Consider the following 26,891-nt stretch of genomic DNA (forward strand, 5'->3'; position numbering starts at 1 on the left):
TGAAAATCGGTGGTTGCCAACATGGTGAAAAATAAGTTTTTGTAAATAAATTCAAGATGGCGGCCGAAATCAATATGGCCGACCTAACTTTTTATATCTGCAAAAAATAGCTCAATCATTCCTCTTTTAAACAACATTTTGTTTTGAGGTGGTTTTTGGAGAAACTTTCAAATTATAACGGTTTAAATGAGCCAACAATTGACCAAAATCGAGGGGTCCGTAAAAATTGTTGTGGCTTTAATTAACGGAGGGTCCATCAATTTGAGTAACCAAATGCATTTTTCTAACTTTATTGTCGAGGACTTTCAGAAAATCACCACCTAAAACATTTTTGAAGACATGGTGTAAATAGTGGGACGGTCTCAGCGAGAGTTACCCATTCGAAGACGTGACTTAGTCGGATGAGGAAAAGTTGATCGTAATGCATTTATATTTTTCTAGACCCATGTCAAAGTTACTCGCATTCGGAACCGTAGCGTGCCAGAGTGGAGACTCCTCGATTCTAAGTACCAGGTAGCCCTTTTCAAAGACTTCAGTTTTTCCAATCAAGCTCCAGCCAACTCCTTTCGCATTCGAAGGCTTGGGTAATAGGAGGGATTAGAAAAGGATTAAGCTTCTCAAAGTGCTTGGTGTAACATCCTCAGGTGCAGGTCTTGACGCTTCAGTGTTCAGAACTAGAATGAATCCAAACTCTTCCATTCGGATTGTCATTTGAAGAATCAACGCCTACTACATCCCTCGTCAACTTTAAACAAATTTTAATTTTAATTCGACATGTATGAATAAAAGCTATAAGATCTCCTTGACTAACAATGAACAATCATTTCACGAATATTTGTTAACTATTTTTATAATTCATTGTGAATATTTTATACTCATACCATTTTGCTCAAATTCTTTTATATCAAACTAAAACTCACATCTAGTATTCCAGTTTTCACTATCAATTCTCGGTTGACATTCAATAGGAAAATTGCCTTACTTTCTATGTATAAACACAGATTCAATCATATAGTCTCAAGAAGTTTTAAGGAACAAAACATGGACAAAACCAGTAATTAGAAACATTCCAGTTTTTTCTTACTACAACAAATGTCTGGTCTTTCTTAATCCGTCAACCAGTAACTTTCGGGCTTACATCTTTCTGCGCTTCGGAGTAACCCCGGACTCACAGTTCAGTAGTCCTTAGTTCCTTTTTTAATTGCTTTCAGTCAAATGGCCTGGAATCAATGCTCCCTTCATTTGACTATCTGAATGGCCTAGAATCTTCGTTCCCTTCATTCAGATTCCTTCGAAAGCCTCATCTTGTGGGCTATCAGACGGATGGCCTGGAATCTTGGTTCCCTTCACCCGTCTCCTTAAATGGCCTGGAATGCATCATTCCCTTCATTTAAGTACCTTATATCAAATTACATACGGTTTTCACATTCAGTTCAGTTTTGAACAATCTTTCTGCTTACCATTACTCGACAGCAATTTTGGGGACAATCCAAATCTTGACGAGTATCTTCGCGTATTCAGTAAAGGAACTTAATGCCGTTGTAACATATTTCATTATTTTTCAATGTTCATTTTTCGTCTCTTCTGTTTTCCTCGAATTTTCTATTAATGGTTCAAACCTCTTCAGGATTTTCCAAATTGAATCCGATCCTCGTCAGCCAATGTAACATCCTCAGGTGCAGGTCTTGACGCTTCAGTGTTCAGAACTAGAATGAATCCAAACTCTTCCATTCGGATTGTCATTTGAAGAATCAACGCCTACTACACTTGGTAACGAAGGATTTCGAGTAGCAAATAAGTGAGCGTTCTGGTGCTTGTGACGTACAAGGCAAAACTGCTACCGTCTTTATTGTTCGATCGCCTTTTATACTCTCGTCCGGACATTATTCGCACCTTATTTTTACATGTTTTTCCTGATTCCTACGTAAAGCATATTAATTATATATGTATCGTCCAGAAACTCACCCTCTTCACATAATTAATTAACTTATCATTCATCAAAATTCTAACTTGTATACATACAATCCTGCAATGAATCTTTCAAACAAGTTTTGCTAACAAATAATTAATCCCTGAAGAAAACCTTTTCTGGTACTTCGACCATTACAATACATTGGGGTTGTGTTCTTGGCTTTACGTTAGTTGTGAGCATAGATAATTGATTACAATTTTATATCCTATCGGTGCTTGTCTGGAGCTAACAATTACAAATGGCGTAGCTTGTATACTAGTTCAATGAATTTCACAATATTGCGTAATTATATATTATGCTTATGTGTAAGTGGTCAGTTCTATCCGATTGCGCAACACTAAATCCGATGGTGAAATTCCATACCGCGCTTGCGCATTTACGCTGTGAATCCGTGAACATACTTGAATATGATATCGTTTCTAATATGAATTAGATTATTTATACAAGCTTTTGTGTTAGATTATTATAAGCGATTTGCTTAATGCTAGATGTAAGAAATGATTGGAATTAGTGTGCTCTAGTTGTTGGAAATTAATGTATGTACTTCGTCTATCAGCAAATAGAGAGCGTCCATAGTGCCTTTTCCTTTCCGAAAACTGCAAATTTCTTCAGGAAGATGTTTGTGATGTTCAATGTAGGTACCACTCAACTTTGTCTTTATTCATATTTTCATAGGTTTTCCGTAGGCAAGACGCCAGTGCTATTGGACGGAAGGAATTGGCCTCCGAAAGGGGTTTTCCAAGTTTTCAAATCGGAACTATGTACTTGATTAGATTTGGGTACCCCAAGTGCCTCATTTGAATCAATCCAGACTCCAAGGTATTTCTAAGTCAAAGACTGGTTGATTTTTATTTCCAAATGATTGAGTTTTAGTTGGGTTGGTTTCCCCTTTTTGAAAACTCAACCATTTGAGTTTTTCTGTGCAGCAAACTCGATCCCCAAATCTCTTGCCCAAACGGACATATTGTTTAAGGAATTTTGCAAAAGTCTTTGCAACATTTGTACATGTGGACCATTTAAAGAAACCACAGCATCATCTGCAAGTTGTTTTAGCGTGCATTATCTTTCCAGGCAGCTACCAATGTCTTTCACGTAGAAATTATAAAGCAAGGGACTTAAAAATGATCCTTGGGGAAGGCCCATGTAGCAAATTTCTGGAAGTTGTCAGTTGTCCGAGATTGAAGCTCACATGTTTTTCTGACAACAGATTATACCAGAAATTACTTGAAATTCCGAGTAGTCCACTATTGTGCAGTTTTTCTCACAATATTTTTATGAAAACTGAATCAAAAGCACCCTTAATATCCAAGAAAACTGAAGCCAATTGCTCCTTTTTCCGCAAAGGGCAATTGAATATTTAATGAAAGCAATGCTTAAGCGTGATGGGCGGTATGCATTATGATCAGACGACACCAGGCTTTTGAATAGCTCTTACTATGACCTGTCTCCATTCATGCGGAACGATATTGTTCTCCATGAATAAGTTGAACAGGTTTAGTAATCGTCATTTTGCGATATCTGGGAGATTCTTAAGAAAATTGAACTTTGTATCGCATCCCGGAGAAGACTACTTTTTACTCATAAAGTCAAAATTTTCAAATCGATATAATTTTCTTCTTACAGATCTCACCGTCGTAAATGCAGAATGGCTGCGTGAATGCTATAAGCAGAAGAGCCGAGTCAATGAACAACCCTTCTTGGTTGGAGCTTCCAAAAGCTCTCCGAAAAATATCACTGAACCACCTCCTGCAGCGTCGACCAGCACAAGCCGGATGTCCGATTTGCCGGAATTTTCGAAGAATGCCTGCCTCCCAACGACGTCGACCGATGATGTGGACATTGATTCGGTATTTGTTCCACCGGCAGCTCCGGAGCCTCTCGCGACGTCCACCTCGACGGCCGGCGCTGATCCGCCCAAAGAAAACCAGCCCGGCAATTACAAATATATTTCGGTTGAAAGTGGAAACAAAGACACTTCAGATGTAGAATACGCATTCAAACGCCTGCCGTCTCCTGAGCTCAAAAAGATCAGCTACGAGGAACGCTTAGTTTACTCGCAGGAGCTTCAAGAATACGGAGAACTTATTCAATCGCAACTCAGTCAACGTAAACCGTTCGATCCTGGTCACCCCGTTGATACACCGCCAGCCTTGAAACATCGCCGCCTTTCCGCTCTGACCGGAATCCACTCTCCGGCCACCCCGACTTCAAACAACACCAGCGCGGGTTCGTCCGACTATGAACAGCTCAGCGTTACTCAACGTGTCATGGAATTCGAAACGCCGATCCGCGATACGCTCTACAAAGTCTTGAAGGAAGCCGAAGAAAAGGAGCGGAACCTCTCTCCGCGAACCAAGAAAATGAACGAACTGCTTGCCACTCCTAGCGTTGGTAATCCCGGTCACGTCAAGACCCCTTCCCTGCCAGAGTGCATGACGAAACAAGTCACGCCTTACGGATTCCGACCGGACGCCGATCAGCAGAACCATCTGTACCACAAGCGCAAGCTGCAAGTTTGGGATCAATTCTATCAACCGAAGCAGCAGAAGGATCGCCGGAAGAGCACACCTCTGAGCGAGATCAAGCGACGGTTCTGGAAGGAGAACCTCGGCGAGGACTATGTAAACTACATGGAATCCAAGTATTCTTCCACGCAGTTTCAACCCTTCCAGGCGGAGGAGGACGAGCAGGAAGGTGAAACGCAGAAACCTAGCTCGACCGCCAAGGAGCCAGAACCAGAATGCCAACCGAGTACTTCCAAGGCAGGTTCCAGTCGGGGTAAGGCGGTATTTCGTGCCATCAACGATAGCAACGCTGCTAACGAAAGTGCTGTCGTTGGTGAGAAACGGTCACGCTCGGATGATGATGATGACGATGACGATGATGAAGCGGGTGCAGGCGATGATAACGGAAATGCCGGAAACGTTGCAGCAAGTACGAGCGGTACTGCAGCCGACGGCGAACCAGTAGAACCGGGTAAGCGGGCCAACAACGTTGAGGACGATCAGGTGAAAAGACTGAGCGAATTGATAGCGATGAACAAGAACTCGGCCAAAAAGATGAAAAAGTTCAAGGAGGACACTCAGTACACGGAGATACCCCGTTTCGATTCAGGTGAGTGGCGATTCTGATTAGGGATTTTGACTTCCGATCCGCTAGAAGGGCGCTTTGCATTCCTCCAAGCTACGGATCTCCATTGTCTGACGGTGTAGAACAGAACTTAATTCCACTTTAACACATGGTTTGCTTCTTTTCATTATCTCATTGTACAGAAATGCTGGATGCCCCGTACGCCCCTGCGGTCGGTTGGTGTGATCCAACCGAGTTCGACAGGGAACGTCGTTTTGGCAGTACCTCCGAGGCAGAGATGAATCGTATGATCTACCAGGGAACACCGGTGTTCGCACTGTCGGGAGTCAACGACGACTTGCGAGCGGAGCTGGTGCGAAAAATCCAACGATTGAAGGGCGAGGTATCGACCAAGCCGAACGAATACGATCCGGCCTGCACGCATATCCTGTGCAGTAAACCGAATCGCGGGGAGAAGATCTTGTCCGGAATTGCCGCGGGAACGTGGCTCCTGTGTACGAAGTACATCGATGACAGCTGTAAGGCGGGTCACTTTCTGAACGTATGTTGTGTGGTTTTAAAGGGCGAGAGAGAGGTTCAACCATTTTTCCTGTAATTCTAGGAGGAACAATACGCTTGGGGAAATCCGGAGGCAAAGAACCTGCCGCCACTCGAGCCTGCCGACATGCAAGTGGCCACCGCAGCCTTCAACTGGCGAAAGAAGATCGAATTGAAAGGTGGCAAGCGCGACGGAGTGTTCACCGGTTTCAGGGTGCTATTGTTAGCTCCCAAGAAGCAGCAGTTCATACGGTTGCTAAAATCTGGAGGTGGACTTGTCATCGAACAGGATCCACCATTTTGCGACAGTGAAGTGGCCATGATGGCAACGCACTGCTTCGTCGACGTGAAGAAGTCCAAGATCGGTCCGCGGGACCACATAGCGCTGGCCCAGGCCGGTATCGCCGTGATGAACATCATGTATCTGAATGCGTACCTTACGTCGGAGATGCTCCCGGATCCGGCTCGGTATCGACTGGAGATTTAGAAGATATAGCTAGGTAGGTATATATTAATTGTTTGCTAAATTTTACTGCGAATTGAATAATTACTTTCTTGATTATGAAATGGAATATTAGCTTGTTGGAACACAGAAAAGAATGCCTTGCTGGAAATTCGGATATTGTTTAATCAAATTGTATTCCAAGGGTCTCTCTTACTGGTGTTCTTTGAGATCCTCGAGAATTTCACCAGGAGTTCTTCGATAGTTCCTTAAAGAGTTTCTTGGACATTCGTCCAAGAGTTCCTCGGAAATTCCTCCAGGAGTTTTTCCGCGGAATTCCTACAAGAGTTCCTCGAGAACTCCTCATAGATTTTTTCCGAAATACCTTTAGAAGTTCCTCAAGAATTTCACCAGGAGTTCCTTGATAATTCCTCCAGGAGTTTCTCGGAAGTTCGCCCGGAAATTTCTCCAAGAGTTCGACGAGAATTCCTCCAGGAGTTGCTTGGAAATTTCTACAGGAGTTCCTCAAGATTTTTTCCAGGAGTTTCCCGAGAAACGGAGAATTGACCTTCTCACCATACTAAAATTCAGCTCATTACTACAAATCAATTACTACACCGAACGTGTCCCATTCCTTCAACAGTTTCCCGGAAATTCGCCCAAGTGTTCTTTGGAAATCCCCCCACTAGTGAAGTTTCTCGGATATTTCTTCAGGAGCGGGAATTCCTCGCTGAATTTCTCAGGAATTCCTCCAGGAGTTCCTCTAGAAATCCTTGCGAAGTTCTACTACTTGTTCTTCGAGTTTTTTAGGAGTTCCTCGAGAAACCCTCCAGGAGGGGTTCGGAGTTTTCTCCAGGAGTTCTTCAAGAAATGCTTCTGGAATTCCTCGGAAATTGCTTCAACAATTTCTCTAGATTTCCTCCAGGAGCTCTTTGGGAATTTCTTTAGGAGTGTTTCTACAAGGTTTCGTTGGGAATTCCTATACGAGTTCTTTGGGGATTCCTCCAAAAGTTCCTCGGGAATTCCTAGAGATGTTTCTCAGGAATCGGTCCAGGAGTTCCTCGGGAATGGTTTTATGTAATCCTCCAGAGATTCCCGGGAATTTCTGCAGAAGTTCTCCTGAAGTTTCCCAAGGATGCTGCAGAAGTTTCTCGAAAATTCGGTCCAGGAGTTCCTCGGGAATGGTTTTATGTATTCCTCCAGAGATTCCCGGGAATTTCTGCAGAAGTTCTCCTGAAGTTTCCCAAGGATGCTGCAGAAGTTTCTCGAAAATTGGTCCAGAAGTTCCACCAAATTTTCTTTCAGAGTTCCACGGGAATTTCTCCAGCACCTTATACTTCCAAGAGTTCGCCGGGATTTTCTCCAGGAATTTCTGCCAACTGCAGGAAAGTTTCTCGGGAATTAGCCAAGGAGTTTCTCGATAATTCCTCCAAGATTTTTTCCAGGAGTTTCTCGGAAATTTCTAGGAATACCTCAGAAATTTCTCCTGAAGTTCTTTGGAAATTCCTCTAGGATTGCCCCGGGAATCGCTGCAGGAATCTCTTCAGGACTTCCCTGGGAAATCCTCAAGAAGTAGCTCGGTAAATCTGCCACGAGTTTCTCGAGAATTTCTTCAGGAATTCGTCGATCAGGTCCTCGGAAATTCCTCCAGGACTTCCTCGGGATTTCCGCCAGAACGTCCTTGAAAATTTCACCAGGAATTCCTCGGATTTTTTTATGAGTTCCTTGGAATTTTTTGCCGGAGTTCTTCAGAAATTCCTACATAAGTTTCTCGACTTGTGAAACCATGGACGTATGTTGGGATCCCTGACATATACCGTGAATAGAAGTAGTAATATGAAACGAACTCACCTATATGAACACCATACAAACGAACAAACTTGCGGAGAAAATGTACCGCAGCCAACGATTTTCTTTCGGGAGAAACAATGTTAAAAAGCAATTTCGTAAAAGTTGTAAGCTTTATTCCAATCACTATCGATGAACAACATGTACGGCATTAAATGCAATATCTGGTAAGTGTGTAAATAGTTACAAAACGTCATTGTAATTGTTAGCTAAATTTTACAGAAGAAAGTCTTCACATTTTACCTGGAAAACTAGAATCGTTCGAGGAAACATTGATCTTAACATCCTAATAAATGCACTTCAGTTGAACTTCACCCGTTCTGGAAGACAACAAATTGGTCCTGCTTTCTCCCGGTTACATTCTGAAAATACCAAACTTGGTATCTCCAATGGGCTTGTTCAAGGCCGCCTGCAGACTGAGCCCCAGAACCTTCCTAGTATCGACCGGATCGATGATACCATCATCCCACAGCCGTGCAGTGCTGTAATAGGGTGAACCTTCCTTCTCGAACTGCTGGACGATCGGTTGCTTGATCTTGTTTCCGATCTCCTCGGTCCATTGCTTTCCAGTACGCTTGTATTGTTCCTCGGTGATTTGCGCAAGCACTCCTGCCGCCTGGGATCCGCCCATCACGGAGATGCGACTGTTCGGCCACATGTACAGGAACCGCGGCGAATAGGCACGACCACACATGCCGTAATTTCCAGCTCCGTACGAACCTCCGATCAGCAGCGTCAACTTCGGCACATTGGCGCAGGCCACTGCCGTCACCATCTTGGCACCGTTCTTAGCGATTCCACCAGCCTCGGCATCTCTACCCACCATGAAACCCGTAATGTTCTGCAGGAAGATCAGCGGAATCTTTTTCTGGGCACACAGTTCGATGAAATGGGCTCCCTTGAGGGCACTTTCCGAAAACAGGACCCCATTGTTACCGACCACTCCCACCAGCTGGCCGTACAAACGCGCGTACCCACATACGATGGTTTCTCCGTAGAACTTCTTGAACTCGGTAAACCGACTGCCATCGAAGATACGCGCGATCACTTCGCGTACATCGAATGATCGCGTTAGGTTGGCTCCCACGATGCCGTATAGTTCTTCTGGGTCGTACTTCGGGGGCTCCGGATCCGGCAGGAAGCTCAAGCGATCGTGGTTCATCTGAAAAAGATATGACGTTAATTAAGTTCCAACCCTCGCAGAATTACAGACGGTTCCCAAACTTGAAGAATCTTACCATCGCTTTTGTTGAATAGCCGGCGTTCTCTTCGTACGTGCTCGGGCGGTTCAAGTTCTGCACCACCTGACGTGCCAAATACAGGGCATGTTCATCGTCCACGGCGTAGTGATCGGTCACACCGGACGTCCGACAGTGCAGATCGGCTCCACCGAGATCCTCCGCCGATACCACTTCCCCTGTGGCGGCCTTTACCAACGGTGGTCCCGCCAGAAAGATCGTACCCTGCTTCTTCACGATAATGCTCTCATCGGCCATGGCTGGCACGTAAGCCCCTCCGGCCGTACAGGAACCCATCACAACGGCAATCTGCGGAATTCCTTGCGCCGACATGTTCGCCTGATTGAAGAATATCCTTCCAAAGTGCATCTTATCCGGGAACACATCCGCCTGACGGGGCAGATTGGCACCGCCCGAATCCACCAGATAGATGCACGGCAAGTTATTCTCCTGGGCAATTTCCTGCGCTCTTAAATGCTTCTTCACCGTTATCGGATAGTAACTGCCACCTTTGACCGTAGCATCGTTGGCGACGATTACACAATCAACGCCCTGGACCCGACCGACCCCGGTAACGATGCCACCGGAATTGACCACATCCTTACCGTACATCTCATGCCCAGCCAAGGTACTCAGTTCCAAAAATGGCGAACCGGGATCGATCAACCTGTTAATACGATCCCTGGCCAGCAACTTCCCTTTGCTGGTGTGGCGCTTGATCGCGTCCGGGCCGCCTCCATTCAGCACATTCTCGGTGATCGATCTCAACTCACCGACCAGCTCGCGCATCTGCGTGTCATTTTCCTGAAAAAACGTATGCATATTCCTCCGCTTAGTAACAACCTCAATTCAAAATCAGCGTAGAAATACTCACCTTATATTCCGGCGCCTGGCGATTGACCTCGGTGGCCAAAACGTTGGCCTCCGAAATATGCATAGCACGGCATGATTGTTGCAGCTGGAGGCGCACCGGCGACAGAAGGAACCTGGCCTTCGAGAGCATATTTTGGGGGCAGGAACTTTTCTTGCGGGCAGGAACTGGGAGATATTATGTAAATACTACATGCAGCTAGCAGCAAGCAGCACACTGATGGAGAAACTGTGCGGTAATGATTGGCGCAGCGCAACAACACGACGAAAGCGGTTGCGTGCGCGGTGCGCCTTGCGTTTTCATCGCACATACCGCGCGCAGGCCTTATCAATTTGACAGATAGTAACATCGAATTGGTGATGCCAGCACTGCCGCATATGCACTACAGCAGCATATCTGTACCATGCAGGGATGCCAGATGTGAAGACATGTCTTCAAATTGAAGACATTTGAAGTTCTGTGAAGACATTTATTTTTGTGAAGACATATAGAAGACATTTTAAATTTTGTGAAGACTTTTGAAGACTTTTGAAAGCTGAAAAATAATATTTATTTATGTTGTTATTCTAAACCAATATTTCAAATCTTGGAACAATTTCAGATGAAATGCGTTTCAATTTTTTTAGATGAAATTTTAAACTTTTAAAACTTTAAACTTACAAATTTATAATTTTTCGGTCTTCATATTGGCGGAAATTTTGAAGCAGTTTTTAGTTAAAATACAAATCAAATTAGATAAAATACAAATCAGATTAGATTCATGGAAATTTTAGGAAGCATGCTGAACTATTGAATTAATTTCTTATCAGCAATTGTTTATAGAAAATAAAATTTTCATCAACAAAATTCCTATGGAAATTCAACTGAGTATTCTAATTTTTCAAAGATCTCCAAAAACAGAGGTTGCTTCTAGAATATTACCAAGGTTTTTTTTTCGGAAATTCTCCCCAGAACTTCGTTTGAATTTTAAACAGAGCTTCATCCAGAATTTTCCGCAGACTTGTTCGAAGATTTGTCCAAGCCTTTTAAGATTTCTCCAGTAGTCCCTCGGGAATCTCTCTAGAAGTTCCATGAGAATTTCTTCAGGGTTTCATCAGAAATACCTTCAAAAGTTTCTCAGGAATTCTTCTAGGTGCTCCTCGGATATTCCACCTGGAGTACCTCAGGAATTCTTTCAGTTCCATGGGAATTCCTCCAGGAGTTTGCCGAATCTTTTTTTTTCAGCAGTTCCTCGGGAATTCCTCCAGGAGTTACTCGGGAATTCCATGAGTTCCTCGAGAAATCCTTTCTCGGAAATTCCTCCAGGACTTCCTCGGGAGTTTATCCTGGAGTTCCAAGGGAATTTCTCCGGGAGTTTCTCGGGAATTCCTTCCGAAGTTCCTCGAGAATTCCTTTAGGTGTTCCTCGAGAATTATTTTAGGAGTTCCTCGGAAATTCTTCCAGGAGTTCTTCGTGCATTCCTCCAAAAGTTCCTAGAGAATACCTTCAAGAATTCCTCGAGAATTTCTTCAATGAGTTCCTTGGGAATTCTTCAGGAGGTCCTTGGGAATTTCTCTGCAAGTTCCTCGGGAATTCCTTTAAGGGTTCCTCAGTTAATCCTCCAAGAGTTCCTCGCAATTCTCCTAGATGTTTCTCAGGAATTCTACCAGGAGTTTCTCGGGAATTCATTCTGGAGTTCCAAAGGAATTTTTTCCGGGAGTTCCTCGGGAATTTCTTCAGAAGTTCCTCGAGAATTATTTTAGGAGTTCCTCGGGAATTCCTCCGGAGTTCCAAGGGAATTTCTCCAGGAGTCCCTCAAAAATTTCTCCAAAAATTCCTCGAAAATTCCTATAGGTGTTTATTGAGAAATTTTTCAAGAGTTCCTCGAAAAATTTTCCAGTAGTTCCTCGGGAAGTTCTACATGAATTCCTCGGGATTTTTTCCAGGAGTTTGCCAACAACTTTTTCGGGAGTTCCTCAGGAATTCCTATATGAGATCCTCTAGAACTCCCATAGGAATTGCTAGAAAATTTCTTGGAAAGTTTCTCCATGTATTCCTCTGAATTCTTCTAGGAGTTCCTCAGGCATTCCTCCTGGAGTTCGTTGATTTTTTTCCAGGAGTTTTTTGGGGATTTCTCTAGGAGTTACTCGGGAATTCTTCCAGAGTTGCACGGGAATTTCTCCTTCAGTTGCTTGGAAATTCTTCAAGCGATTCTCGGGTATGCCTCTAGGATAATACCTCTAGGAGTTTCGGAAATTGCTCCAGGATTTTGTCGATTTTTTTCGAGAATTTCCTCCAGAAGTTCATTGAGAATCCCTCTAGCATTGTCTCGGGAATTCTTCCAGAAGATTCTCGGGAAATGTTTCAGGAGTTTTTCAGAAATTCATCTGGATATACCTATGAATTCCTCCAGGAAATCGTCGAAATTTCCTAGGAAACTCCTGGAGTAGGTTTTCTAAGGACCAAGAGTAAATCTCGAGGAACTGCCGGAAAAGAACCTCGAAAAACGAAGGGATTCCCAAGAAACATGAACTCCTCAGAATATTCCCGAGGAATCCCAAGAGGAATTCCCAAGGAACTCCTGGAGATTTTTCCAAAAAACTTTTTGAGGAATTCCTGAAGGAATTGTCGATGAACTTCTGGAGAAATTCCCGAGGAACTCCTGCAAGAATTCTCGAAGAACTCCTGGAAGGAATTTACCGAGGATTTCCTGTAGAAATTACGTAGAATCTCTTGAAGGAATTCCTGAGGATCCTTGGGTGAATTCTACAGGTACTCTTGGAGGAATTGTTGAGGATCTTTTGGAGAAAATTTCGTCGATTTCCTCCATGGATATCCTGAGGGAACTTCCGAGAAACTGCTGGAGGATTTTTCGATGATCGTCTGAAGGAGTTTTCGGGGATCTCCTGGAGGAATTCTCGTGGAACTGCTGGAAGAATAACCGAGGAGCTCCGAGAGGAATTTCCGAGGAACTCCTGGAGTAATTCCCGAGCAACTCCTGGAGGAATTTATGAGAATATCCTGGAGGAACTCCCGAGGTTCTCCTGCAGGAATTCCCGAAACTCCTGGAAGAATTCTTGATTCGATTCAATTTCGATTTGATTCGACCTCCTAGAGGAATTCCCGATGAAGTCCTAGACGAATTCCCGAGAAGCTCCTGTAGAAATTTTCGAGGAACTCCTGGAAGAAATGTCAAGGAATTTCCGATAAACTTCCGGAAAAATCTCGAGGAACTCCGTCAGAAATTTCCAAGGAACTTCTTTAATAACTGCTGAACACTTCCTGAAGGATCTCCTAGGATCTCCTGGATGAATTCTCGAGAAATTCCTGAAGGATTTTTTCAGGATGATCTGAAGGAGTTCCCGAGGATCTTCTGATGGAATTCCTTAGAGCTTCTAGAGGAATCCCCGATGAATTCCTAGAGAAGTTCCCGAAGATCTCGTGGAGGAATTTCCTAAGAGCTTGCCTAAGAGCTCCTTGAGAAATTCCCGAAGAACTCCTGAAGGAATTCCCGAGGAAGTCCTGGAGGAATTGCCGAGGAACTCCTGTAAAATTTTCCGAGGAACTCCTGGAGGAACTTGTAGAAGGATTCCTGGAAGAATTCTCGGGAAACTCAACTCCTTAAGAAATTCTCGGGAAACTTATGAAAGAATTCCGGTGGAACTTCTTGAGGATGTTTCGAGGAATTTCTGGCACAATTTTTGAGGATCTTTTGGAGGAACTGCCGAGGATTTGCATGAGGACAAGCATGAGGATTTGCTGAGGATCTTCTGCAGGAATTCACGAGGAACTCCTGGGAGAATTCTCGAGGACCACTAGGGGGGATTTCCGAGGATGATCTGGGGGAATTCCCGAAAAACTCCACGATGAATTCCCAAGGATCTTCTGAAGGTATTCGTGAGGACTTCCTGGGGGAATTTCCGAAGGAATTCCTAGAGAAATTCCTGGATTTTTTGTGGAACTCGTGCAAATAAATCCGAGGAACTTGTTGAGGAATTTTCGGGAAATCCTTATTAAAATTGCCATGGAAATTCTGGAAAGAAGCATGCATTGCTGGATGACCTCACGGTATATTCCTTCATATAAACCTTAGTGAGAACATGCCATAAATTTTGACTTCTAACAGTATTTTATTCTATAGCCACAATATGGGGTGTGAAGACATGTGAAGACATTTTAACGTGCATTGTGAAGATATTTGAAAATTTCACCTGGCATCCCTGGTACCATGTTCAAAAATGTGCAACTGAGAAAACTGCGATTAAAGTTGATAACGTATTTTTCTAATTGATCAACAAATACAGTACCCCAACGGCACACGCAGCCGTATTTCTATTAAAATGGATTATATCTGAATGATTCCACTTCAGAAGTTGTCTTTTTTAATGCGAAAAAAACATTTCATTTTTGAATAAATAGTTCCCAGCGGGACAGTTATGCTGTGAAACACAACGCAAATTTGAAATTTCCACGCATACTTTTCGCAGTTTTTGACTGTATTTCTTTTAGTGGGACAGACGACAGATATGCTTGGAAATGCAACAATGGGACAATATGACTTGGTATTTATTTTCGAAATTTCAGAACAAACTAAGGACTTTTACAAGTTTACATAAAAATACACATACAATTATGCCGATAGGAGGAAAAAAGTGAAAAATGCTGAAAATCAACATGGGACAGATATGCTTAGAACGGCAGAGCAGTTCCGAAGCAACGATCAACCGAGCCGGTCCCGGTTGGTCTTCGAGCTCAGACAAGAAATCAAAGTTTACTTATTACGCGACAAAGATGAATTTCGTCAAAAAACATCTAAAATAGTCGGGTTAAATCCGCACATTCAAATCGGCTGGTCATCAGCCGAACTGACAGAACAAGTTATCACAAGACTTGGCAGTATGAGCCCTTTTACGAAGTGACAACAATGTTGATGATGATATTGATTTTCACGGGTTATTGGACGCTCTGTCAAAATTCATTTATAAAATCGACTCGTAAAATGGACTATAGGCCTTGACGGCGCCGCAGTGCTGCCGCCTGACAGGAGTCGTATGGCAAACGTGAGAAAAAAACGGGACAAAACACGTTTGTTTATACTTCTTTACGCACATGATGACAGATACAAATGGGATTTCTCATTGGAGTGAGTGCATTTTTGCTGCCGTCAGAGCCAATAGTCTTTCAGTAGACTCTGTCATCCCGAGGAAAAGGAGAAGAAGTGATACAGTAGACGTTCGATAAGTGCAACATGTTTACGTTTCAGTTACCGAATGAAATTCGCTAACTGCAACGACTGACAGCCGTCAAACAGTTGTCAATGAACTACCGGCATCGGTTTCAGACAGATTTCACCGCGAGAGGCGCTTCAAAGATATTTTAACTCTATCGGAAACTAAAGGAAACTTTCTCATGTTCCACCAAATTCCAACAGATGACGACACGATAGCGCAAACAAATTTACAGTACGTGCACCGAATTAGGGAAGACGGTACTTTACGAATTTTGATTTCTGATCGAACTAAATATGTCAATTTTAGTACATCTTTCAGTGCATTGTTTAAATTTCTACTATATTATAAATAAAACCGCGAAAAAACGAGGTTCATTACATAATTTTTGCGAAATATGAGCATAAAATATGATTAAATATTCTTTAGGTGCCAAAAAATGGTGCAGTACGGTAAACCTGCTGTGGAGAAAATTTTGACAGCTCATATTTGTGTGAAAAAGAGCACAACATTCGCGACTACACTGAACGGAAACCCCCGCCCAAGATCGACTGACAGGCGATACGATCGCGCCCCTTAACGACATTCGGTCGGAAACCGTATGGTCTACTGACCGAATGATGTCATCCTAAAACCGGATGACAGCGATATGAAAAGGGAATGTCGGCCATATGGTTGAGCAACTTTGTTTTTAAGCGATTGATAACAATCATATATCCGCTACCCTTCTCAAAAAAGTTGTGCTTAGTGGCTAAGGTGCCCTCCCGAACACCCTTTTCAAAAATATGGCATGTCCAGAAGTAGGACATGCACCGCAAAATCGTCAATGTCGCGGGTATAACGAACAAGGAACTTGTTACGCTATCGATGAATAAATTTGGTGCATCTGTGTTGCCTTCGCTCTGCAACTAATATTCATTCGCATAGCGTGCGTCGACTCATACGCGAATAAGATGATCGTCATCCGCTTTTTAGGATGATTGCCGTATGACTGATTCGTCATTCGAAAACACGATTTTGGTAACATGGACTGGATGGTCGGACAAATCAGTCGATTTCGGGATGGGGTTTTCGTTCAGTGTACGAAGGTAAAAGAGATTCCAACTCTTTGTCGCTCTAATGAAAAACCTCGTAACGAACTGTCAGAATGTGCGTGAAAAAAAGCAAAAAATATTTCCCTCCCGTTTTTTCTCACGTAAACCTTCACGCACATTCGACCACTTCGTAGTCGCGAATAAACAAAAACAAGTCGTGATCACCACAGCCGCCACAGCCAAACATCGCAGGATCTAAAATCGTTAAAATCTAAATAATTTTAAAAAAACGCACTAATTTTGTTCGCGGGTGATAACAGAATGTCGGTCTGTGACTGGAGAGTCCGATGCGAGAAGATACCTGCTATGTTCCCCGTAGGAATCAAGCAAGAATCACTAGTTTCCACCTTTCCACAGGAGGACAGTAGGTAAGTCTTGTGTACCATCATTATTTATGCAAAAACACTTATTTTCTTAAACTTTCTGTATTTTAGATTGTACCTCCTGGCCTCCAAATTGAAGGGAATAGAAAAGAAAAATGGATTGGTCAACCAAACAACCTCAATGAAAAGCGTGGAGTGGCCGTGAACTTGTTTTTCCAGGATCCGGAATTGATGCAGGAGTTTCCGACACCGTCGCTCCAGATTTTAGTCCTAATTAGTTAGGAATATTACCCCGATAGGAGGTAACCGTCAATGTAATCTGTGAAACGTTGCGGAGGAAGTATTTCACGCCGACTTTTTGTCCAGTCATTCATAGTGATACGCTCAGTTGGTAGAGTACGTGTTCCAAGACGTTCGCAAGACGTGATCTCCTGCCCAGGATCATGCGACGACGATTGCTGGTAGTGGTAGTCTAACCGCTAGCGGAAGCGAGATTTTTTGTTAAAATAGTTATGTTAGTTTTTGGTGGAAATAGTAAATACAAAATCCTTGTACAATGCAAAATCTGCGCTAGCTGCTTTGAAACATCGGAAACATCACATTTCTTTGAGGGTCCATTCATAAAGTGCGTCACGGGGTTTATGCAAGCAATGGCGTATAGGAAACCCCCATACAAAAGGATAAGGGGGTTGAAGATTTCCACTTTTTGCGTTACGTACTTCATTGCACCATTTCCGGACAATCATTTCGTTTGCTAGCGGCAAGAAGATTACGCACAAAAAGAACCTATTGCGTCACTTTGCAGCTTGGAGGACTTCTGAACCAGCTTTGATTATTTCCGGTTAAATGCAGAAATCGTTCATTAACCATTTATTGCGTAAAAGATGTAATTCTTTGTTTTAAAAACTAGACAAGTATTGCGACACCTCGTAACATGGGAGGACATGCTGAACCAACCTGGATTATTTCCGGTAAAATGTAAAAATGACTAATAAACTATTTCAATGTTTCATGACTAAGAACGGCGTGTGAGGTGAGACGAGTCGAAGTCGTCTCGGTCTATTTGATTTGCAATAGTCGTCTCACGTGAGACGAAACTGACCGTCACAACTCACACACCGTGCAGAACAGCCTGAATGTTCTAAAATTACAGGTAATGCGTCAACTTGAAACTGAGGGGGACTTGGTGAACCAGCTTCGATTGTTTTTTTGTTAAATGCAAAAATGGCTTATAGTCAGTGTCGCGCGAGAAAACACGGGAGCGGTCAACCGACCGAGAACCGCAAACCGACGGGGTAAAACGAATAAAAAATACTTTTTCGGAACAATTTTACAAATAGATCCAAAATGGCGTGACTTTTCCCTTTCGCATCTTTATTCCGAATGAACCATTACAAAATAATAAAAACCGGAAATCGCTCATAAAAAGAAAAAAAACAACTGTCTTGGAATGAATTCTATACGATACATTTTCTTGCTAGGAATGAATCTATATCTAGGGTTGGGCGATTTCTAATGTATGAAGTTTACCAATCAACATAGTCCCCGCCTTGAGACGCTGGTCTCAATCCGTTGGAAGAACCACCAGCTTGTGTATTGGACGTTGATACTCTGTTCTACCTCGACGAAGCGTTACGTTGCGAACAACTCCATTGCGGTCCGGATGCACATCAGCGACCCTTGCCAACTCCCAAAAAGCCGGCGGGGCGTTGTCCGTCTTCACCAGCACAAGTTCTCCGATCCTCAAATTGTCCGATGTAGACTGCCACTTTTTTCTTGGTTGAAGAGTTCCCAAGTATTCGCATCTCCAACGATCCCAAAACTCGCAGACATGACGACGAAGCCTCTCGTAACGATCAAGGCGATTCTCAGGCAGACGCGAAACGTCGGGTTCCGGTATCATGTTCATTGGCTGGCCAATGATGAAATGACCCGGGGTTAGGGCCTCATACGAATCAATCGATGGCGAGAGAGCGCACAAGGGACGCGAGTTGAGGCAAGCTTCCACTTGCGTTAGTACGGTCGTCAGATCCTCGTAGGTGCAACTTGTAGTTCCGAGTGCAATGCGCAAATGCTTTTTCATGCTTTTGACAGCTGCCTCCCATATCCCCCCATGTGGGGAGCCGACGGCGTGATGAATGTCCATTTAATTCCCAGGTTACTCAAGAAGTGATCAACTGTTGATTCAAATTTCGATGATTGGAGAAGCTCCTTGAGCTGCCGATCAGCACCGATGAAGTTGGTCCCATTGTCTGACCATAACTGACATGGGAGTCCTCGTCGTCCGCAGAACCGTTTGAGAGCTGAAATAAACGCATTGCTTGATAGATCTGTTACTGCCTCTAGATGTATAGCTTTCGATGCTAGACACACAAAAACCGCGATATAGCATTTGATCGTCTTCGATGTTCGCAGAGCACTAGCTTTGATACTAATCGGACCTGCATAGTCCACGCCCACATTCTCAAAGATTCTGCCACCGGTCGTCCTGACAGCAGGCAAACTTCCCATCAATTGCTTCGCCGTTTGAGCCCTCCATCGTACGCATTGAACACAGTCATTGATGACTGATCGTACCGCAGACTGACACCCCAAAATCCAAAATTGTTGGTTGAGCGTTGCTACAAGCAAGGTTGCACCAGCGTGGTAATTTTGCAGATGTGTTGAACGAATTAGTAGCTGTGTATAACGATGGATTTTTGGGAGTATGATTGGGTGTTGCATGTGATACGGTTGGTCGGAATTCTGCAGCCTGCCTCCTACTCGAAGTGTTCCATCACCATCCAAAAACGGGAAAAGCGACCGTATTTTACTGTTGCTTGAGACTTCCATACCTTTACGAAGATTGTCGATGTCTTGTTTGAAGTGGTCCGCCTGGGAGAACCGCGCCAACTGAAGATTGGCAGCAGAAATTTCAGAAGGTGTGAGATGGCCCGACACTCTCTGCGATTCTCGACGTTTTGCTGAGACGTTACCAATGAAGCGTTTTATCCAAGCTAGCACACGTTGAGCGATGTTTAGTTGCGAATAGCGATCCAAAACGTTCCTTTCGACTTCATAGGTGGATTTTGAATCTGTTGCTTGTGACATCAAACATGTTACTGACTTACGCTGTTCGAGTAGTTGCTCATCTGGTGCGGGATACCGAGATCGAAGCGTCCATGTTTCTTCTTCTTGACGTAGCCATGGGGGTCCTGTCCACCAAAGGGGATGATTGGGTAGCTCACCTGGGAGGAGTCCTCTCGAAGCGCAATCCGCTGGGTTTTCACTAGATGGTACATGATTCCAGGAACTGCGCGGCAAAAAGTCCAGAATCATCGATGTCCGGTTCGCTACGTAAGTTTTCCACTTCCGCGGGTGGGAAGACAACCATTCCAGCACAATCGTTGAATCCGTCCAGGCAAAACACGTGACATCCAGGTGGTCTAGGGACTCCATAATGCGTTGGAGGACTGCAGTGAGCAAAACGGCTGCGTTTAGTTCCAATCTGGGTAACGATACTTGTTGAATTGGTGCTACTTTTGTCTTGGCAGCAACCAACGACGTGTGTATCTTTCCTTCGTTGTCCGTTGTCCTTGAATACACAACTGCTGCATAGGCTGCCTCGGAAGCATCGGCAAATCCGTGCAGCTCGATTTTTCCACCGTGGTTGGAAATCCATCTCGGCAATTTTATATCCTCGATTCGGTTCAAATCTTCCTTGATTTTCGTCCATTCTTCGTTGAGAGTCGCTGGAAGTGGATCGTCCCACTGCACGTCATGCAGCCATAATGCTTGGAAGAGAATTTTGATGCGGACAGTTACAGGAGCAATCCAGCCCAGCGGGTCGAAAAGGCGGGCTGCATCAGACAAAAGCTGGCGTTTCGTGTTGGGTTTACTCGTGTCCAGATTCACTTTGAAAGCGAATGTATCCATTCGGGGAAGCCACAGAATACCCAGCGCCTTAACAGGGTTTGCTTCAGCGGACAATTGTAGTGGAACTTCTTCTTGATTACGATCGGAATTGGTGACTACCAACTGCGGATCGTTTGATGCCCATTTCCTTAGGTTGAATCCTGCCGATGAGGTAATTTTGATGATGTCTTCCTTCAACTTAACAGCTTCCTCCTGTGTGTCGGCGCCAGATAGAAAATCATCGACATACGAATTTTTTATGACGCGCTCCGCTGCGACAGGATGCTCTGCTTGGTTATCTCTTGCTGCTTGTCGAAGTGATGCAATGGCCAAGTAGGAGGCACAAGCGGTGCCGTAGGTAACGGTTAGCAATCGATAGTGCTCGATGGGGTCATCGGGACTGTTTCGCCATACGATCCTTTGGAAGTCGATGTCATCCTTTGCTACTTTCACCTGGCGATACATCTTCTCTGCATCTGCCATAAAAGCTACAGCATAGGTCCTGAAGCGCGTTAGAACCACAGTTAAATCCTCGTTGACGTTTGGGCCTACCAGCAATTTGTCATTAAGCGATATCCCTGACGAAGATTTACACGACCCGTCGAAGACGACTCGCAATTTAGTTGTTACACTGTCACTTTTCACCACTGCATGGTGTGGTAAATAATACCGCCTTTCAACCGGAATGTCTATTTCCTCCTTGGGCACAGGTTCCATATGCCCTAGTTCTAAATACTCACGGATGAATTGACGGTACTGCTGCTCAAAGTCCGAGTCTGCCTTGAACTTTCGCTCCATCGCCTTCAATCGCTGCGTTGCTGTTGCTAAGGACTCCCCTAGAGCTTGTTTGGAGTCGTCGAAGGGTAGTCTTACAACAAAGCGGCCAGTCTCGTCGCGCATGTGAGTGGTTTGAAAGATCTCTACAGCCTTTTGGTCCTCTTGCTTCAACGGAAGTGGTTGGTTGATTCTCTCACACTCCCAAAACTGCCGCAGAAGATGGTCCACGTTTAGTTCTGTGTGCAGACTTACAATGGCCGGGTGACTACGGAGTCCGACCGTCGCGCCGATTCGACCAGCAACGATCCAGCCAAGAGTTGAATTTATTGCCACAGGGAAACCATTTTCATCCTTCACTTTGCCGACCGTCAATATCGAGAGAAAAACGTCCGCTCCGAGAATAACATCTATCTCTCCTGGTTTATCAAAATCCGGATCTGCCAACTTGAGTGTTTCGAGGCACTTCATATGATTGAGGTTGATCTGCTGCTCTGGAAGATTTCGTGCCAGTTTCGCCAAAACATATGCTTGAGTTTGAACGACTGGAACATTGTTGAAACGTGATGATATCTCAAGGGTCACTACACCTCTCGTCTCCCCAGATGTGCAATTGGAGATACCACTAACCAGAAGTTTGGCGTTCCTTCGATGCAACGCCAGGCGAGTCATGCAGCGTTCTGTTATCAGCGATGCCTGTGATCCGGAATCAATCATTGCTCGCACCTTGTAGAACTGGTTGTTTCTTCCTTTCACGTTAATGATTGCAGTCGGCAGCACACTTGCAGCGAATGTAAACAGATTCATTTTGACATTTGCTGAGCACGAAACAACCTGGTTGCTGTTCGCGTGTTCATCCGAGGGTTCATTCTCGAGCTCTTGTTTTCCGGCAGGGTCGTTTGTATTCATCGTTTGGGCGTAGGCGGATTGACACAGCAGAGTGTGATGTTTTTGCTGACACTGTGGGGTACGGCATACTGACTTTGATGGGCAGAACTTGACGCAATGGTTGGCTCGAAGACAGTTGAAACACAATCTGGCGGATTGGGCAAGCTCTCGCCTTTCTTGCACTGATGCGCCTTTAAACTCACTGCACTGGTAGATGACATGACTGTCGGAACACATCGGGCAGACTTGCTCCTGCACGGATGTCAAGCTTTTGATCTCCTTCTTCAGAGGGTTGAACTTACGGTCATCTTTCGGCACCTCACGCTTTACCTCGCTCGATCTAGCTCCAAAGGCAGCACACGTTTCGAACGCATCGCATTTTCTTTTCAGAAACCTCAGCATGTCGGCAAACGTTGGATTATCGATGTCTACCACAAACTGAGCCCACTGGGAACGCAGGCTATCATCAAGCTTCCGAAGGATTTGGTAGATGAGCCACGGATCTCTGGTTTCGTACTCCGGACCCATGGCTTTAAGCTGGCGTATAACTTCGTCTGACGTTGATACGAGCTTCCGCAAATTAGGTAGATTGGATACCTTGATCACTGGTTGTTCGCAGAATTCTTGTACAAGCGCCGAAACAGCGAATTTCGGCTTGTCGTAATGCTCAGTCAAAGTGTCCCAAACTTCCGTGTAGTTAGCATCCGTGATGGAGTATGTGCTAACTAAGCTTTTGGCTTCTCCATCCAAATGGGCCAACAGCAACTGCAGCTTGAGAGCATTCGTCAAGTTTTTCTGGTCGACACAACTCGTGAAAAGATCCTTGAAGGACGCCCAGTGCCTTCTATCGCCTTTGAAAATGGGAAGAGAGTAGGACGGCAACTTTGTGTCAATTGGCTCAATTTGTCTCTCCCGAAGTTGAACAGCTAACTCGTTGAATGATGTTGAAGCTGCAACTTGCCGCGTCAGTAGAGTCTTCTGGGTTTCGAGCAAAGCACGAACAGCATCTTGCAACTGACTTCCAGGGTCTGCATACGTTGAATCACTATTTGCACTACCGCAACTTCGCCAGGAGCTAAAAGCAGCGTCAACGTGAGCTGCGTCGCTCCCCAAGAGACTCGTTAATAATCCTTTTGTTGAATAGAACAACGTTTCGAAATCCGTACGAAAATTGATGACAGATGGCAGGTCATCAGGACTAGTCGCTTCCTCGATCTCCAGTTGGACCTGGTCAAATCTCTCCTCCAGCTCATGCAGCTTACGAAGCCTATCCTCTACCTCGAACGCCGGAGCCTGCCGATCCTTCAGGGATTTCACACTCGCGTTTTCGCGTTTCAGCCGTTCCATGGCGAGGCGCCGCCTGTTCAGCAGGACGTCCATACTCGCAGATTCACACATATTCGGTACCGAAGGACCATAAAATGTCGCGCGAGAAAACACGGGAGCGGTCAACCGACCGAGAACCGCAAACCGACGGGGTAAAACGAATAAAAAATACTTTTTCGGAACAATTTTACAAATAGATCCAAAATGGCGTGACTTTTCCCTTTCGCATCTTTATTCCGAATGAACCATTACAAAATAATAAAAACCGGAAATCGCTCATAAAAAGAAAAAAAACAACTGTCTTGGAATGAATTCTATACGATACATTTTCTTGCTAGGAATGAATCTATATCTAGGGTTGGGCGATTTCTAATGTATGAAGTTTACCAATCAACAGTCAGTTTCAAAGCTTCAAGACAAAGCATGTTTCAAAAACTGTTTCATAGTTTCAAGACAAAGAACATGTTTTAAAAAGTGGAGAAGTAAAGCGTGACCTCGCAACTTAGGAGGACTTGGTGAACCAGCTTTGATTACTTTTTGTTAAATGCAAAAAATGGCTTATAATCTGTTTCAAAGCTTCAAGACAAAGCATGTTTCAAAAACTGTTTCATAGTTTCAAGACAAAGAACATGTTTTAAAAAGTGGAGAAGTAAAGCGTGACCTCGCAACTTAGGAGGACTTGGTGAACCAGCTTTGATTACTTTTTGTTAAATGCAAAAAATGGCTTATAATCTGTTTCAAAGCTTCAAGACAAAGCATGTTTCAAAAACTGTTTCATAGTTTCAAGACAAAGAACATGTTTTAAAAAGTGGAGAAGTAAAGCGTGACCTCGCAACTTAGGAGGACTTGGTGAACCAGCTTTGATTACTTTTTGTTAAATGCAAAAATGGCTTATAATCTGTTTCAAAGCTTCAAGACAAAGCATGTTTCAAAAACTGTTTCATAGTTTCAAGACAAAGAACATGTTTTAAAAAGTGGAGAAGTAAAGCGTGACCTCGCAACTTAGGAGGACTTGGTGAACCAGCTTTGATTACTTTTTGTTAAATGCAAAAAATGGCTTATAATCTGTTTCAAAGCTTCAAGACAAAGCATGTTTCAAAAACTGTTTCATAGTTTCAAGACAAAGAACATGTTTTAAAAAGTGGAGAAGTAAAGCGTGACCTCGCAACTTAGGAGGACTTGGTGAACCAGCTTTGATTACTTTTTGTTAAATGCAAAAATGGCTTATAATCTGTTTCAAAGCTTCAAGACAAAGCATGTTTCAAAAACTGTTTCATAGTTTCAAGACAAAGAACATGTTTTAAAAACTGGAGAAGTAATGCGTCACCTCGCAACTTAGGAGGACTTGGTGAACCAGATTTGATTTCTTTTTGTTAAATGCAAAAATGGCTTATAATCTGTTTCAAAGCTTCAAGACAAAGCATGTTTCAAAAACTGTTTCATAGTTTCAAGACAAAGAACATGTTTTTGAAAACTGGAGAAGTAATGCGTCACCTCGCAACTTAGGAGGACTTGGTGAACCAGCTTTGATTTCTTTTTGTTAAATGCAAAAACGGCTTATAATCTGTTTCAAAGCTTCATGACAAAGCATGCTTCAAAAACTGTTTCATAGTTTCAAGACAAAGAACATGTTTTAAAAAACTGGAGAAGTAATGCGTGTTGTAGGTTGCAGTGGGATTAAAAACCGTCTGGTTTGATTGTAAAATGAACAGAGACTGAAGAAAATTTATTTTACTAAAAGTACAAGATTGCTTTGATTGATTTCAAATTAATTCTAGGTTGCTTCGTTGCACGTGATTTGAATCAACGCACAACACTCCTCCTCAACGAAGCGAACGGTTAACGCTCGGCGCCCAGGTTGCCACGGACTCCAATTGCGTCACGGTGCCGCTCCAACTTCACGCGTTCCAAAGGCTTGGTCATCAGATCGGCTTCCATCTTGTCGGTCGATAGATACTGCAGGCCGATGATACCTTGCTGCTGGAGATCCCGGGTGAAGGCATGTTTGGTGTCGATGTGCTTGGACCTTTTCTGCAACCGATCCGATTCGACCATCTTGATACAGGATTGGTTGTCCTCCCACACAACGGTCGGAGAAGCTGGTTTCTCGTTGAGTTCGTCCAGAAGCTTCCGCATCCACAACAATTCCTGGCATCCCTCGGCGAGAGCCACGAACTCGGCTTCTGTGGAAGAAAGTGCAACGCAGGTTTGCTTGCGAGTGCCCCAACTTACCAGCCCGCCACCGAACTTGATCAGGAATCCGGAGTTGGATTTTCGGTCCGCTTCATCACCGGCCCAATCAGCATCGACGAAACACTCCAGATCTTCGTTTCCGGACCCCAAGTGGAGACACAAGTCCTTCGTCGATTTGAGGTACCTCAATACCCGTTTCGCCTCGGTCCAGTCCCGATTGGTTGGCTTGGATACCTTTCTGCCGAGTAGCGATGTGCTGAGGCAGATGTCCGGTCGGGAGTTGACCGCAACGTAGAGCAAACTGCCCACCAAGCTGCGGTACGATTCGTTGGTAGGCAGCTCTTCCTCCTCCTTTTGCTTTACGTAAGCAGGGTCGAGTGGAATTTTGGACGGTTTTGCGTTTTCGTGCCCGAACCGCTCCACGATCCTGTCGATGTACCCGGCTTGATTGAGGGTGTAGTGCCCGTCTTGCTTGTCGATGCGGATTCCAAGAAACAGCCGTAGTTCTCCCAGACTCGAAAACTTGAACTGCTTTGCCAGTGCCTTGGTAATCGCTTCAAATTCACGCTTCGAATGGCAACATACCAACATGTCGTCGACGTATATTAGTATGTAGCTTCGCTTGCCGTTGTTCTCCTTTACGTACAGGCAGGGGTCGGACGACGACGGATGGAACCCCATTCTCTTGAACGTGTCGTCTATTTTCCGGTTCCAGACACGAGCCGACTGCTTCAGCCCGTAGATGCTGCGTTTCAACCGGCATACCTTCTCGCCCGTCTTGAGTCCTGGTGGTGGTCGCATGTACACTTCTTCCTTCAGATCGGCGTACAGATAGGCGGTCTTGATGTCCAAGTGCTGTACCAACATGTCGTCACGACTGGCGATGGTCAGCAGCGTGCGAAGGGTGGTTTGCCGCGCGACAGGCGCAAACACCTCATCGTAGTCCGTGCCGTACTGTTGGGTAAAACCTTGTGCGACCAACCTGGCCTTGTACCGCACCGTGTTTCCGCTTTCGTCCTGCTTCTTTTTGAACGTCCACTTGCATCCAACGGTCTTCCTTCCGGGTGGCAGTGGAACCAGCTCCCACGTTTGGTGCTCCTCCAACGATTGGATTTCTTCCTTCATCGCTTCCTGCCATGCTTCCTTCTCGGGACATTGGATCGCTTCGGTGTAGCTTCGGGGTTCAGCTACGGA

The 26,891-nt window shown here is 44.4% G+C and overlaps 3 protein-coding genes across 3 annotated transcripts; 1 reads left to right on the top strand and 2 right to left on the bottom strand.

The window, feature by feature from the left end:
* Nucleotides 1-3,594: 3,594 nt before the first annotated feature.
* On the top strand, nt 3,595-6,166 carry LOC109421724 (DNA topoisomerase 2-binding protein 1; the record flags this gene model as incomplete). The annotated part of the gene is given in 3 exon segments (XM_019696252.3): nt 3,595-5,086; nt 5,245-5,603; nt 5,664-6,166. Coding segments are annotated over 3 exon segments (2,274 nt in total), but the record flags the coding sequence as incomplete, so codon positions are not given.
* Nucleotides 6,167-7,983: 1,817 nt separating this feature from the next.
* LOC109421723 (probable methylcrotonoyl-CoA carboxylase beta chain, mitochondrial) lies at nt 7,984-10,272 on the bottom strand. Its single transcript, XM_029858101.2, has 3 exons — nt 10,002-10,272; nt 9,128-9,931; nt 7,984-9,051 (listed from the first exon to the last, which is right to left on the bottom strand). The coding sequence occupies exons 1-3, from the start codon at nt 10,128-10,130 to the stop codon at nt 8,245-8,247; spliced, it is 1,740 nt and encodes a 579-aa protein (XP_029713961.1). The 5' UTR covers nt 10,131-10,272; the 3' UTR covers nt 7,984-8,244.
* A 6,855-nt stretch (nt 10,273-17,127) lies between these two features.
* On the bottom strand, nt 17,128-23,894 carry LOC134289861 (uncharacterized). Its single transcript, XM_062856520.1, has 2 exons — nt 19,850-23,894; nt 17,128-18,925 (listed from the first exon to the last, which is right to left on the bottom strand). The coding sequence occupies exons 1-2, from the start codon at nt 23,574-23,576 to the stop codon at nt 18,702-18,704; spliced, it is 3,951 nt and encodes a 1,316-aa protein (XP_062712504.1). The 5' UTR covers nt 23,577-23,894; the 3' UTR covers nt 17,128-18,701.
* Nucleotides 23,895-26,891: the final 2,997 nt, after the last annotated feature.

Source organism: Aedes albopictus, chromosome 3 (genome assembly GCF_035046485.1).
Source record: "Aedes albopictus strain Foshan chromosome 3, AalbF5, whole genome shotgun sequence".
Taxonomy (NCBI): Eukaryota; Metazoa; Arthropoda; class Insecta; order Diptera; family Culicidae; genus Aedes; species Aedes albopictus.